We start from the raw sequence: 15,661 nt of genomic DNA on the forward strand, positions 1-15,661 counted from the left end.
ATAATGAAACTCTACTGATTTAAACTATTTGATAGTTATGAAGTGTGCAGAGTTATCCACATTTACATCTTTTTTTAATAAGTTATCAGGCATCACAATTCTAATTGTATTTGTCGAAGGAATATTCTAACATTCTCGTCAGGAGATTGTTCATACAAATATTGGCTTTTATAGATCATAATCATACGCTTATCTCCTGTAGGCTCAAGGATTATAGAATATACGAGTGACTGTATCACAAGTAATTTAAAAATTAAAGATTCAGTCATTGGTTCATATATTTCAGAATAAGTCGTTATTAATTCATCTATTTTCTTAATTAAGTCTCTTTGTACTTGCTTATCTTTTTCACATTTCAGTACTTGTATATAGGGAATATAATTGCAGATGCTACCAAGGAGTCTCTCCTCAGTATTACTAAATAGTAGCCGTAAAATATATTCATTATTCAGTAAGCTGAGCTGTACTTTAGGACCAACATTAAATGGTGATATAAAGAACAGAAGAATATAACAGAATATTGAGAAGTCGATGTGACTTCTGTACACTGTTTCACACAAACTGTTGAAAATTCTATCTATATATACTTGATCAACAACGGAATTTGGGTTGAATATGCTGTTTACACTCCGAATCTCAAATTTTATAGGTTTACAATTATCAAAATTAAAAATCAATTTAATTAATTTAGTTATTATGTCGTTATTTGGTACATCCCATCTATATAAGCTTGTACCACCAATTAATATGTTAAACTCAATATAGTTAGTGATATTTATGTAGTAATCTCCCAAGATTTGGGAGTACTTATTTATTCCTAAAAGGTCATCTTGATATACAATTGACCAGGTAAGATACTCAAAAAGTGGTCTCAACATAAAATCAAAATTAACTTTTCCAATTAAAAATGCCTTTAAAATTACTGAAGTTATTTGGAAAATCTCCACAATATACTCTTTAGATATATTTGGTACAAATAAAGGTGCAGAGAGTACCAGCAACAAAGGTTCGAAACACAAGTTTTGATGCTCTCCAAAATACTTGAAGAAACAGCTGAAAAGTAACTTAAATAGGAATTCCCTATTGCTCAAATTCTGTTTATAGGATGATGATTCAAGTAAACTTGTTAATATATATATCGTGTTCATAAATTGGCTAACTTGCCTACACGAGAGCATGGAACAAGCTATTGTGTAAATATTCTCCTCTAGTAGTAGAGAACATCCAATTCCTGTTATATCATTGCTATTCACCGACAAAGTTTCAAATAAACACAATAGAGTTGATGAAATTAATGCACCGAATGGAGAATTTTTAGATATTTTCAGCCATGGGTATTCTGTTGACCCAGAATGAACTATTTCCATGTAGTTTTTATAATTATAAGTGCCATTTAGTATTTCGCTGCTAATCTCAGTTATGCCTATATCTATTTCGCTATTTAAGGAGTAAAATGGCCCAATTTGAGATTTCTGGTAGTTCCTCAGTTCAATCATGAAGTTAATTAATTTGTCTTGTTTTAAGAATATTTTGTCCTCTAGAATAGGGCTTAATACCATTATTTCTCTAACACAGGTAGAGGCAGTAATAATATCCAAGGTCAAACAATGTGAAGATGAACTCAAAAGCCCTTTTATACTAGGTGGCCCAGCTAAAGTAGTTGATAAGCTCCCCGACTCAATTGTGAGTATTAAAATATCGATACTGTTAGGTATAAAGTCTATAGCTGTTTTTTGTTCTTTTTCTCTAATTAATAGAGATCCTAATCTTCTGCTTTGTAAAATTAGCTTTTCTAAATAGCTTAATAAAATCCCTTGTTTAGCAATTCCCTCTAAGAATATTTCCTTAATTAAGTTCAGAGCTGAATTATTAGAATTCGAGATATTTGTATAGGATGACCCCAGAAATCTGCATAAAGAAATAATAATGTATGACAAGCATGATTTATCACTGGAACTAAAGTTTTTGTGTAGTGAGTCAAAGACATTAGAGATTATGCCACCAATATAATTCATTGAAATATTGTTGATATTGTTACTGATATCTATACAACTATTATTGTTGATGCAAGTAGCCAAAGAAAAGAATTGGAAAAGCATATATGCTGGGATACCAAGGTAGATTTTATTATTATATGGCAAAGAGTAACAAGCAAGGAAATCTACGAAAGTTTGCAAGTATATGTCAAAATCTTCAGCATAATAGTTGTGAAAGGATAGACATGTTAAAATTCTAAGACTTTCTACAGTTCCAAGTAGTACCAATGTTGAATTTTCCATTCTCGTAATATCATCATTACTACTAATACTTAATATATAAAAGCCATATAGTATATAAACCCTAACTAACGGAATTATATGAGTGCCCAGCTGTCTCGACAATAGTTCAAGATGGTCAGTAATTGCTTTGTTATCCTTATGTATGGCTAGAATAGACTCTATATAAATACGTAGAAATAGGAGATATTCCAGCCATAATCGTAAGAAACCTTCGTCTACACACTGAAATTTCAAGTTATCTTTAACTATTGGTAGAGTCATGGGTATATAATCCGAAAATTCCTCTGAAAGTTTGGTAATTACTGTTTCTATTAGTGATGCTAGATCACAAGTATTATCAATTATACATAGTCTACGAATAAATGTAGTTAAAATGCGTAAAGATGCAATCCGTGCATCAATAACACACTTATTGTTCTTAATCATGCAATTCAAACGCATTAAGACTGCATTTTGATGTAAATTTGATTCATAGTTGTGTGGATAGTAGGAGTAAATCTCCTGAAATAAATCTCTTCTTAAAGTAATTTCACTTCCATTTGGTAGTATATATTTTTGAATATGATCCTCTCTGAGTAGGTTATTATACCAAAAAACTTCACCATCTTTATTTAAGAAGTAATCAAGGCCTAAACTCAACGCTTCATTGGGCAAATAGAAGGCCATTTTACCTAAATTTTTATCCATATCATAAATAAATTCGATTGCCGAAGGGTAATATTGCAGCCAATGCAAAGCGTGTCTTTGCTTGTTGAATTCATGAATATTATTTTTACATATATCTGTTTGTTCAAAGTCATATGTATTTGATAGTAAGTAACACAATGCAATTATTGAATAAGCACAAGTTTTAGATAATTCCGAATCCAAAAATAGAAGATTCAACAGAGTTATATGAACAGATAAGTCTGTTGTTATATAATGAAACCATCTTTCAAACCCAAATGAAAATCCTACCAAGTAGTTCGAAAGAGATATATTTGGTTCATTCTTATTAAGTATACATCTAGATTTCTTTAAAATATTTACTAATGTACGTAATGCAATGCATCTTTGTGCAGAGTTGCTACTTTTACAGAGGTGTAATATCTCCGGCAAAGAGTAACCAGCTTTATCAGGTTCAGCAGAATGGTGATAGAGGCCATTATAGTATTTCATGTTATCTTCAATATTAGTACATGATTGGTTGCATAAACTTCCATCAAATCCAAATCGAATTCTATGTATTCCCTTATTTTCATCTTTGTCTATTTCTTCTTGTTCTATCTGATTTGTCCAGCGTAGTTTGAGTAAATCTATATGACTAATCTTCAATTCAGACAAATTACCTATCAGAGACTCCCCAACATCCAACTCAATGTCCTTAGCTTTAGACTCTTTAAAAGATATACACTTTCTTCTATTATTTCCTCCCTCCCTTCTATTGAAAGCCACTGGGAAACCCAATTTAGGAAAGTTAACATTACCCCCCTCTATAGAATTCTTAGAAGAACATGAGTTAAAAGAGTCTGAACATTTATTGGGTCTTTCTTGCATTTAGCAGGAAACTTAACCTTTTGATACTAAGTTAGGAGATCTCCAAGTAATCGGACTTAGTGGTAGTTACCGCTAATACTAAGTTTATATATATATAACCCGGAATCTTTTAAAATCTTTCTAAAGCACAGTTGAAATACTAATTTCTTTAGTACCTTCTCTTTACCTGTAGTATGAAAGTTACGAATCAAGATATTTGTTTGACTTCTATATATGAGTGCTTATTGAATGTTAATTTCAAACTGAAATGTAGGAAGAACTATCTACAACTTCTAATATTCTATTATAATGCTTAAGTATATAAGATTGACTATAAACTAAAATGAAATAGAGGCATATCCGAGTTTTAAAATATAAGTTGCAATGTAGATTGGCTATTTCCAGTCAATTTTTCTTATTGTAGTTAAGATGGTACTACATAGTAATTAAGATAACAAAACTTGATAATCAACCACCATATAAGGAAACATGTAGTATGAAAGGGATCAATAATTAGTGAAATATTAATATTTCAATTTGAACTTGACTTCAGATCATTTTAAAATATTTAATATTTATTGTGAAAGCTTGTTTATATTTATTACCTACTATTATACTATAAATAAGTTCTATTATTTAAATATATAGAGCACAACTAGTCTAAATTCTAAGAATCTATTTGTACATGTCTTTTATATCTGCTTATATTTGATATCATAAGCAAGTTGGGATTACATTTTTAGAGAGTTATTTATTTGTGATAAATGTCTAGAAGCAGTCATTTACCTGTAATAGAAGCTTGATCACTCGAAATTTTATTCTATTGCTATTATGTAGCTATTTTTAATATAGTCAAACTTCTTACTATTTTAAACTCATTAGATACATTTTGGTCAAATAATCACTAATGAACCTAGAAATTTGGTGCAAGTTATGATCCCGTTAAAACGATTCCAAGTTAAATGAGCTACTATACTCATTTAATATTCAAAATGTTTAGATCCTATAAAAATAGATATGTATATGCAATAAATTAATGTGAGAATTAAGTATTATTTTGGATAAGAGATTTGGTTATAAATAAGGAATTTTTGGATAAAAGAACTGTATGATAATAACTATTGAAACATTTCCTAAGAAATAATTATAATCTGAAGATATCAATACATCTTACCTTGTGGACAATAAGTTCTCAAATATATCTTTCGTGTCAATAAGTGCTGCAACAGCACTAATATGTTTTATTGAGGCCTCCAGAAGTATAATTAGATTAATTTATTCATATACAAGTGAACAGACATCAAAAAATTACTTGTGAATTATCTTCAATTTAATGAGGAAGTATTGCATTAGCTATTATATAATCTTCATTTTACAATATTTTAGTTTAGCAATAGACAATAAGGAATTTTGTAGTTATAATGTTAGTCTTTTGAGAATTGATTTTGTTAAAATCAACAAAATCTAACTGCTAGTCAATTGATATAATCTTAGAACTTCTAATATTTGATGTGTACTTAATAAGCTATTGAACTGTCATAGAACACACCATTGCAGAGTAAGCCTATAATACGAGAAGTCCCGATAGCAATAATTATATAAATGAGTTTACTGAAAACTTTAATGGTGTTACTTTAGATAAGGAGATTGTATACAAAGATTGTGAATATTCCTAAAGGTTAATACTAAGTATTAAAAAAGAATACCTCCATCTACTAAATTTGAGATGTCATTTGAAACTAGGAATCAACTTTTTGTAGAGAGAAGTGCATCAAGTATTTTTGAATTTGATATAATTCTAAAATTATACAGCACCAAATACAAAGTTCTAATTTAAAATTAGCTAGTAGGAACTTAGTTGTGAAGAATAGATCACTTCCAATTTATATTTAAAAGGTTATTTGAAAATATCCTATTACTTCTTAGTTAGTAAGACTTTCAACAAGTTTAATGGAGTGAATATACTATATATAAGCAATAATTCATTATTCTTTTTACATAATTAAAGTACAAATGCACTTTTTGTAGTATTTGATCCTAAAGTTTATTGGAAGAATGATTTGCAATTTAGTTCATATTAATTATTTAGATTAACAATTTAGTAACTTTCATATATTCTCGTTTGATTACATAAATATAAACTAAAGTTAGCTCATATGTGATTCCTGGTAGTCACTGTGAAGACTTATTTCATAATGGTGAGCTTGTTTTGGCTGTTAGATCACCGTTTAAAATTATCATTTGTTACTACTATATAATGTTTAGATAGCACCTATCTCTTGTTTAAGTTAAAGTACACTTTAATACTCTTCAGTTTCTTGGTGAGTATGAAGTATTTGGAACTATGGAATTTTAGCTATGTTAGACTCGATTGTTTAACTATTGGACATTCTAATAGCTGTAATGAAAATCAAATTTTTAGTCAACTTATAATTTAAATCCACCTTAATGGATTAGATAGTAAGGAGTAACTAAAAAATTCACAATGTTTGATTTTATGTTGATTGTAACTTTAGATTAATCACTGACAAAAGATCAATTTCAGCACATTGAAGATTGAGGTAATATTCAAAAAAGGGACATAATATAATATTATATAATATCCTGGTAAACAAATGGGACAAATATAAAGTGAAGATATTTATCTATAAAATCCAATAGTTTTTAATAAAATCAGAATAATTTCTAGCTATAAGAAGCTTAGCTTGTTATTTTGGTAGCCTAAGAATAGTGTATATTTGCACTAAAAAATTAAGAGTTACCCAGCTATAATGTATATTCAGTCTTAGTCAAACTTAAGCCTACTACTATAGCTAGGAAGCTTTTTTTATATTCGCCTTAATATTCCTGCAAAGTAGGAAATTTGCAATGGTTCTAAGTATAAAGTAACAAGTAAATTGGATATAAATTGTTGTAACTTTGGTAGATTTCAGATTAGTTTATAGTAAACTCTTAATCAACATATATATGCTTAAACTTTATAATACCAAGTGTTCCGGAGGGGCTTAGAGTATCTTTCTTTTTCAAATCTATTAAGGACTATAGTTGCCCCTCTTTCCCCACTATGAGCCTTCCCTCCTTAATCTAGTAAGAGGCAAATAATATTTTAGACTACCCTAAAAAATCATTACACTGTCAAACACTTCAAATTTTCATACTAACTTGAATTGAAAATGCAGAACTCTATTGAATGTGCCAGGTAGGGGACTTTTTTGGTCAATGAACTTTCTTCGTTAACTTTTATCATCTTGTAATTTTTAAAAACCTATAGACGCATAAATAAGGCTGAGCTACCGAAATTTATCAACAAACAAGTTAGGTTTGTTGGGAGAGTACTTTCTGTAGATGGTGATACAGCTACATTTGAAGCACCTGATAGAGGGACCGTAAAGTGTAAGATAATGAGTCCTCCCCCCAGTATGTTTGTTGAGGTTATCGCTCAAGTAATGCCAGATTTGACTCTTACACAGACAGATTTTATGTTTGATTTGGGTAATTCGCTAAATATGGAGCTAGTTAATGAAAGTATAAAGTTGTCTCTACATCCACAATTGAGGGAATATTGGGAACCTACAACTAACCAAGTCTGAGAAGTTAAAAAATTAGTAACTATTAGCTAATGTAATATATGTTATACTAAATAAGCTGTTGATATATAAACTAGGCTGGCTGGCCTTATTAGATTTTGGAATATACACTAAGCAAATACACCTTATTGTAAGCTTCTTTTAGTATCCAGGCGGGTCTCTCCTATTTGTAATATAGTATTACTGGAGTTAAACGGTTATTTAATTGAGATAAAGATGAGCCTAGCTACACAAATATACAACTATATTAGGCAAAATAATAGCTTCTTTCATGTAGTCTGCAGAGATGTTTCGATAATAACATTTGATGCACTTGATGAAGTTTGGGATATTGGTATCAAAGGTAGGAGAGACGAAGAAGATAAAATTCTGAGAACTAGCTCAGACCTAAGAGAAATAGTTAGAAGAGGTTGTTCTTTGGGTATTAAGTTTCATGGGTCTAAGGAACAGAAGTACTGGTATGAATGTGGTGATAATGTAGTAGTCTATTTATTACGACGTGGACTACCTAAGTTTGAGAATTTGTGTCTAGGAAAAGATTTCCATCTACAAAGTAAAAGTGAAGAGGACTTGAAAGATGTTGAGATCATATTAACAGAGAAGATTGATGGTGAGAACTCTCAGATATCATTTTTCAGCTTAACAAATCACTGGATAATTGCTTCGAAGAATGTAACGATACTATGCTCAGAGTCAAACGATATTAATCACAGCATATACTTGGAAAATAGATACACTGCAGTTAAATTAATAGCTAGAGCTTGGTTTAATCTAATTGATAGTTTGCGTCCTGAATATAATATTGAACATAACATGACTAATATTAATAGAATTAGGAATATATTGTCTGGAAATACATTATTAGCTGAACTTGTTGGAAATATAGATCGGCAACATATCGTAAACTATAATACAAACAGTGAATTAAAACTATATTTTTTTGGCATGGTTCCAAATAATAATAACAATATATGTTTCAACCCCGAAGATTTATTTGTTATATTTCCCCAGAAATTACAAGAAAATATTGTACCATTTCTAGAAATAGTAGACAGTGGTTCTCACTCTACAATTGTAAGAGTCAAAAAAAGAAAAGAACGAATTACTGGCTTTAAATCTGTGGATGAACTTAAAAAGTCTTTATGTAACTTACAAGAAAAAGTACTGAGTTTCAATGACAACTGTGAAGGTACAGTAATATATATTACAAGGTATAATAAGGAATATTCTTGTCAGGTTTTGGAAGGTATAGATTTGGAATTATGTCAACATAATGAAACTCTTCAAATTTTCAAAATAAAAACCTTATATTACATCTACCGTCGTTGCTTAAGAGAAAGTCTAAGGCGTATTATAAGGAATGAAATTATATCACTTTGTAAATACTCAAGAGAATATAATAAAATTAATATGGAGGTTCAAAACAACGAATGGAATCAATTATATAACTTCTTTTTGCTTCGTCTACCAGTGTTAACTTCCAAATTTATTAACACACTTTTAAATATATATCGCAAAATTCTACGTTGTAACTGTAAAGTAACCCACAGAATAAAACAAGTACTACTTTTCTCTGAAACAAATATTTATAATTATATACTCTTATTTCAAACTTGTATAGTACGTATAACTTCTATTGTATTTATTGGGTACAGATATATAGATATTGATTACTTGCAATTGGATATGAACTTATTCAACTACTTTTGCACATTTATCAAAAGTGTTGAGGAAAGTGTAGCACAAAAATTATTTCCACTAAGAAATCTCGATCCAAAACTTATTCCAGATAAAAATAGTTATGCAATAGAAGTATATATACCTCCATTTTATATACCCTGGAAATATATAAGAAGTAAATTGGCAGAAATGCTATTAGTATCTGAGGAAACACTTGTTTTGAGTAGTCAATGTTATCTGACAGGTACTAAACTTGGAATTGAATCTCAAGATAGAAATATATCTAATAATATCATTGTAAATATGCACCATCTAAATAAAAAGTCATCTAAAAATCCAAAAGTTCAAATACTGAATATAGCATGTTTAGGCGATGATTACTCAAATGTAAATAACTTACTAAATGGCAATATTCAATTTTTGAATAGATGTTTTTATAAAAATTTGACAATACTTAATCATTCAGAAACCCCTTCTATTACACAACTCCTTATATCTAAAGATTTACCATTTTTGCAAACAGCTAACATTTTATCTAGATATATCAGTGAAATTTGCAAAATAATTGGTTCAGATCGAGCAGTGAGCAAACATATACAAATAAATACTTTATATGCGAATAAAATAAATATTCCTATTACTTCAGATATTAAGACAATTTCGAGTATATCGGAACTTACAAACTATATGCCATGGAACTGTCAGACTATATCTGACTTTCTACCACCAGATTATGCTTTAAATAAGAGGGACTTCCAATTACTAATAAAGTTGAGTTTCTTAGCATCTGACAGAATATGTTCAACTGCAGAACTTTACCCAATTAAAAACTTCAATAATGGATTTATTCACTGTTTATCTGGGTATTCAACTGCTTCTAATAGACTGAGATCTTTTCAAAAGTTAGGCCATAGTGAAAATTCTCATACTATTGAGTGTACGGTGATATTACCCTGCGGCCTACCAGGAAGTGGCAAAACCTCTCTGCTAACTGAATTTATGAAGCAGATTTCAACAAGCAATAATCCAATACATATGGAGACACTCACAGTAAATGCAGAACTTTTATTTAGTAGTATTGAAGACTGTATAGATGATGCTATTTATTCATTAGCTGTACTTCCAAGGGATAATGAATCTCTAATATCTGTATATTCATATTTTGACTTAGTTCTCTATGTATCAAGTGATGGCTGTACTAAAGGTGCTTTTAATGGTGTAAAGCCCTTCTCTAAATCTGAATCTAGTTCAAAATATTACTCAAAAGTTGGGAATATTGCTGGGAAGTGCTGTAATCTTTCAACTGACATTTATGGTCTGAATGATGGCGAATTTCGTAAATATTCAAGGAAAGGGAAAAGAATGATGCATTCAATTGTACATAGTATATTATGCAAATGTCTGGATATTAAGTTTGGAAAAATTGAGGATATATGGTGTTTTAAACTTAGTGAAATGTACTCTCATGATTATAAGATAAAAGCACTAATTATAATTGACGCCAATAATATACCAGATATTTTGAAGTTACAGATGATTCATTATAACAATGAATCTTATCAGAATGATATACTGTTTAGATTTATTGCTATGCTGACTCCATACCCTGATAATATAGATAATGCGACGAAATATTTAGGATGTGAACTTAATCAAACTTCTCTTGATTCTTTGAATTTTATAAATAAGGACGATGAAAGTGATTTTATTGAATGTACTGCGAAGTCTTCGAAGAATGAGTGGCCATATATTTGGAGTCCAGAAGTTGTAATTCAATGCATTATACGGATTGCAAACAGACAATACCATCCTACTTTAATGGGTCTTACACAGAAAAATATCGATATACTTTTATGCTTCTTGAACTTGTACTCCAAAAAAGTATTTGTCAAAGACAATACGAATTTAAATACGGGAAATATGTTTCAATTGTCCAAAGAACTTTTTGAAGTCTTGAATTTTGATGGCTACATATCTATTGATACCTTTTCAAATGGTGATTCAGATATGATACTCAAATCTAATCTCACTAAAAAAGCAATATGTATATTAAGACGAATTATTCCCAACATAAAATTGCTCAGAAGTAATAGCGAGTTGCAACTACAGTTTCAAGACTTCCTATCAATTATTAGTAAGATTTCCTCCAGAATTTCATATTTTCCATCAATAAAATTAAAATTAGAAGCTTTTAGTAATCAGTTATTTAAGATAGTTAGTATGCCAAAAAAAGTAAATACAGCTAAAGAAAATTATTACACTGGTACCTATAGTATGAACCGTGAAATAAGTCATATAAAAAGTGCAAAAGTGTTTGTTTTAGAAGAAGATTTTGACTATGCCGCAATTTCATTAGTAGATAAATCAATACTAAATAAAATAAGAGAAATATGGGTGCACTTCTGTCAAGATTTTAAATTACCAATAGATATGAAACAATACGAATTAATTAGAAAACACATTACAACATTCTTTTTTAAAAGTAACAATCTTGGAAACATCAACGGAGGAAATAACAAGACTAGTCCTGAGTTGTTTAGTTTAAGTAATTCAAAATTAAACCACCTTGCAGCTCTAATATCTATGTCCTTTTTTAATGAAGTTTATTTATTTCGGTGCATATCTCTTGTGTATGTTCCAATATGGGGCTTATCTTTTATTGTACTTGAAAGTCAACAAGAATTCCTAAGTATACCGAATGATTCTAATAACTTGAATTCCGAAAGTAGATACTTAATGGAAGTAAAGATACCTACAAATATATTCATAAGGAAATACTTACCATTTAGAATGTATGGGGTTCCTCATATTACTCTAATCTCAACTAAGGTAAAACCAGTCACCTCAAATTATGTTATTCAGATTTTAAAGCGAGATTTACCACATTTAGTAAGTAAAAGTGAAGGTGATTGTATTTTAAATAGCTCCTTTATCAAAATTAATGATGAGTTAGTGGAAATACATTCGAAGCATCTATGGAAAGAAAATATCGAAATAAAAGGAGCACTTAGACCATTTTAATAAGAGTTCAACAGAAATTTATAATAAATAACTTAAAATTAGTTAATAATTCATTATTATGTTACAGTAACTACTTTTCAGGTAGAAAATAAACTGTATTATATATATCCTTCACTTTACATATAGAGAATCATCAAATCTAACTACATCTTAAGTAAAAATTTATTTTTTCTTTTTTTAGAAATATACTACCATTCTTGTTTAGATCATCAAGAAATCAAGATATTTTTATGTTCTAGATTTAAGAATATACTTAAGATTTATTTAGTACTATTGATTTTAATGGCGTGTTATATCAGCCATTATCCCTGAGTTTTAGAATGTTCACTAGTACAGGAGATATAATTGGACCATAAATATATCCTATTAAATACTTGTAATTTGTAGATTTCACTAGTTTAAATAGCATAGCAACAATATTAAGTAAATCACTCCATGGATATATAATGTTTTAAGAAGCAGAAGTCATTTATGTATGACTGATAGAAATGTTACCGGCTTTAAAGCTCTTAATAGATTGCAGTAAATATTAATTGTAATATAACTAAGATATATGATCAAATTAAAAGCTTTTAGTGAATACATTCAAGAGCTTTATAAAATTGTTGATAGTCATCTAAGACTTTTATATTGATACACTAACCTTTATTATTAATAAGATTTAATGTAGTATCAGTTGCTTTATTTAGTGTAATAAAATAGTTCGAGTCCAGACCCTCGATTAAAGTGTTTAACTTATTAAACTTCTATAAAGTCTAAATTACTGAAATTCCAAGCTATCTGTTCAGTGACTTGTATCAAAAGTAGTGCCCCTCTATAGGTTCAAAAAAAATCCTCTTGGGATTCTCTCAGTATATTTAGCATTACCTATTGCAATTAAGTAGTACTAGCAAGATATAAAAATCTATTTTTTATAAACAATGATGTAGCCTTTATCATCCTAACTAATGTCATTCTTCAATGTCTTAATACTGTGAATTTTCAGGGTAGGTAGCAAATCCCACTTTTCTTAGTCGGCATAATGTCAAGCGTTTTAGAAAGCACTTAGAGTCTTGATTAGTTATTAATGCTGTAGATTTGGAATGTATTATGACTATGTTGCAATTTTTAATAAAGTACAAATAACAAATTTAAATTTAATGAGATTTAAGGTGCATGTTTAACTATATAGTGTATTTATAGCAAGCCCTCGTTTCAGTTTCTCATTGAAATTTGCCATATTTCAACTGTTAGAGTCACAGTAGAGCGCTTAAGTTTATTATTTGACGCGGATTTTTAAGTTTATACTGAGTGCAGATAACTCGACAAAAGCTTGGAAACGAAGATAACTTACAGTACTAAACTGTATATTATATTGACTACGCAAACTTAAATTTAGATAGTAGATTTATTATTGTGTAATTACAGGATGTTTTGTACTAGGTACAAGAATAATAGTAATTTTGGAAATGCCCTTAAAAGTATCTCTACCTTTCTTATCAAAACAAGTTCTGGTATTTTACATCGTCATATTGGCACTTCAGCAAGTTGTTATTCAGATAAAATAGGTAGAGATGTCATTGGAATCGATTTAGGAACAACAAACTCATGTGTAGCAATAATGGAAGGAAGTTCTCCCAAAGTCTTGGAAAATTCCGAAGGGATGAGGACAACACCATCAGTTGTAGCTTTTACTGAGGATGGACAACGTCTTATTGGCATTGTTGCAAAGAGACAAGCAGTTACAAATGCAGAAAATACTGTATTTGCTACAAAGCGCTTAATCGGACGTCGTTTTGACGAAGATGCAACTAAAAAAGAGCAGAACATACTACCTTATAAAATTGTCAAGGCACCAAATGGAGATGCATGGGTAGAGTCACATGGTAAACAATATAGTCCAAGCCAAATTGGTGCCTTTGTGTTGGAGAAAATGAAACAAACAGCAGAAGCATACTTAGGACGTACAGTAAAACAAGCAGTAATAACTGTACCTGCTTACTTTAATGATTCTCAACGACAAGCAACGAAGGATGCTGGTAAAATAGCAGGATTAGATGTCTTAAGGATTATAAATGAGCCAACTGCTGCAGCTTTGGCTTTTGGAATGGACAAGGTTGATGGCAAGACAGTTGCAGTTTATGATTTAGGCGGTGGGACCTTTGATATTTCTATTTTGGAGATATTAGGAGGAGTCTTTGAGGTGAAAGCAACTAATGGAAATACTTCTTTAGGTGGGGAGGACTTTGATCAAAGAGTGCTGACATTTTTAGTGCAAGAATTTAAGAAGAATCAAGGAATTGACTTAAGTAAGGATCGACTTGCATTACAACGTCTTAGAGAAGCAGCTGAGACTGCCAAAATTGAATTAAGTTCGAAAAGCCAGACAGAAGTTAATTTGCCTTTTATTTCTGCTGATTCAGCAGGCCCAAAACATTTACATGTAAAGATAACAAGAGCGAAACTCGAAGATCTAGTACATGACCTTTTATCTAAAACAGTTGTTCCAAGTGAACAATGTATTAGAGACTCTGGAGTCTCAAAGAAAGATATTAGTGATGTAATATTGGTTGGTGGAATGACTAGAATGCCAAAGGTAACGGAAATAGTGCGTTCAATATTTGGACGTGAACCCTCCAAAGGTATTAATCCCGATGAAGCAGTTGCAATGGGGGCAGCTATCCAAGCTGCAGTTTTGAAAGGTGAAATAAAGGATTTACTTTTACTGGATGTGACACCTCTATCACTGGGAATTGAAACTCTTGGTGGGGTATTTACCCGATTGATTAACCGAAATACTACTATTCCAACAAAGAAAAGTCAGGTGTTTTCTACTGCTGCTGACAATCAAACTCAAGTAGGTATAAATGTATTTCAAGGAGAGAGAGAGATAGCAATGGATAACAAACTGTTGGGTCAATTCGATTTAATAGGTATCCCCCCAGCTCCAAGAGGTGTCCCTCAAATAGAGGTGACATTTGATATAGATGCTAATGGTATTATGAATGTAAGCGCAGTAGATAAATCAACTGGTAAGAAACATGAAATAACTATTCAGTCATCTGGAGGTCTTAGCCCTCAAGATATAGAAAAAATGATAAGAGAAGCAGAGGAGTACCGCTCAAGTGACAAAACAAAAAAGGAAATTATAGATGCACGGAATGATGCAGAAACCTTAATATATTCTGTTGAAAAACAAATTACAGATCTCTCAGATAAGCTATCACCAAGTGATAAGGAAGAGTTACAGTGTAAAATTGAAAAAGTGAAGAGTACTTTTTCTTCACTAGAGCCTGAAGAAATTAGGAGTGAAACAAGACAACTACAAGAGGTATCATGGAAAATCTCACAGAAAGCTTATGGATCAGCATATTCAAATAATACAACAGATTCCCCTTCAGGTTCATCCGAAGGCTCAATTTAATAATATCTCTGGATCTTACATGGAAGATAGGTAGGACAAGAGCTGAGACAATTATCTTCAGTCCTTAACCATAAACTTTTAATAATATATCATATTATATTTTTATTTCACTAACTCAAGTTATCAGCTTTTTACAGATGATCTTAAGCTTGTCTACCCTAGAATCGATACAGCGT

General features: G+C 30.4%; 4 protein-coding genes across 4 annotated transcripts, besides 5 other annotated features; 3 read left to right on the plus strand and 1 right to left on the minus strand.

The window, feature by feature from the left end:
* Positions 1–92: 92 nt before the first annotated feature.
* Positions 93–3,815, minus strand: CMU_010530 (uncharacterized protein; the record flags this gene model as incomplete). Its single annotated transcript, XM_002142418.1, has 1 exon — positions 93–3,815. The coding sequence occupies one exon, from the start codon at positions 3,813–3,815 to the stop codon at positions 93–95; it is 3,723 nt and encodes a 1,240-aa protein (XP_002142454.1).
* Positions 663–698: a sequence feature (AT_rich).
* Positions 3,816–4,350: 535 nt separating the features above from the next.
* Positions 4,351–4,374: a sequence feature (AT_rich).
* A 2,001-nt stretch (positions 4,375–6,375) lies between these two features.
* Positions 6,376–6,397: a sequence feature (AT_rich).
* Positions 6,398–6,967: 570 nt separating this feature from the next.
* CMU_010540 (uncharacterized protein) lies at positions 6,968–7,384 on the plus strand (the record flags this gene model as incomplete). Its single annotated transcript, XM_002142419.1, has 2 exons — positions 6,968–6,993; positions 7,066–7,384. The coding sequence occupies 2 exons, from the start codon at positions 6,968–6,970 to the stop codon at positions 7,382–7,384; spliced, it is 345 nt and encodes a 114-aa protein (XP_002142455.1).
* A 213-nt stretch (positions 7,385–7,597) lies between these two features.
* CMU_010550 (uncharacterized protein) lies at positions 7,598–12,082 on the plus strand (the record flags this gene model as incomplete). Its single annotated transcript, XM_002142420.1, has 1 exon — positions 7,598–12,082. The coding sequence occupies one exon, from the start codon at positions 7,598–7,600 to the stop codon at positions 12,080–12,082; it is 4,485 nt and encodes a 1,494-aa protein (XP_002142456.1).
* Positions 12,083–12,096: 14 nt separating this feature from the next.
* Positions 12,097–12,142: a sequence feature (AT_rich).
* A 1,348-nt stretch (positions 12,143–13,490) lies between these two features.
* CMU_010560 (DnaK family protein) lies at positions 13,491–15,485 on the plus strand (the record flags this gene model as incomplete). Its single annotated transcript, XM_002142421.1, has 1 exon — positions 13,491–15,485. One exon carries the CDS (start codon positions 13,491–13,493, stop codon positions 15,483–15,485), a length of 1,995 nt encoding a protein of 664 aa, XP_002142457.1.
* A 76-nt stretch (positions 15,486–15,561) lies between these two features.
* Positions 15,562–15,593: a sequence feature (AT_rich).
* Positions 15,594–15,661: the final 68 nt, after the last annotated feature.

Source organism: Cryptosporidium muris, genomic scaffold (genome assembly GCF_000006515.1).
Source record: "Cryptosporidium muris RN66 scf_1106632373469 genomic scaffold, whole genome shotgun sequence".
Classification (NCBI taxonomy): domain Eukaryota; phylum Apicomplexa; class Conoidasida; order Eucoccidiorida; family Cryptosporidiidae; genus Cryptosporidium; species Cryptosporidium muris.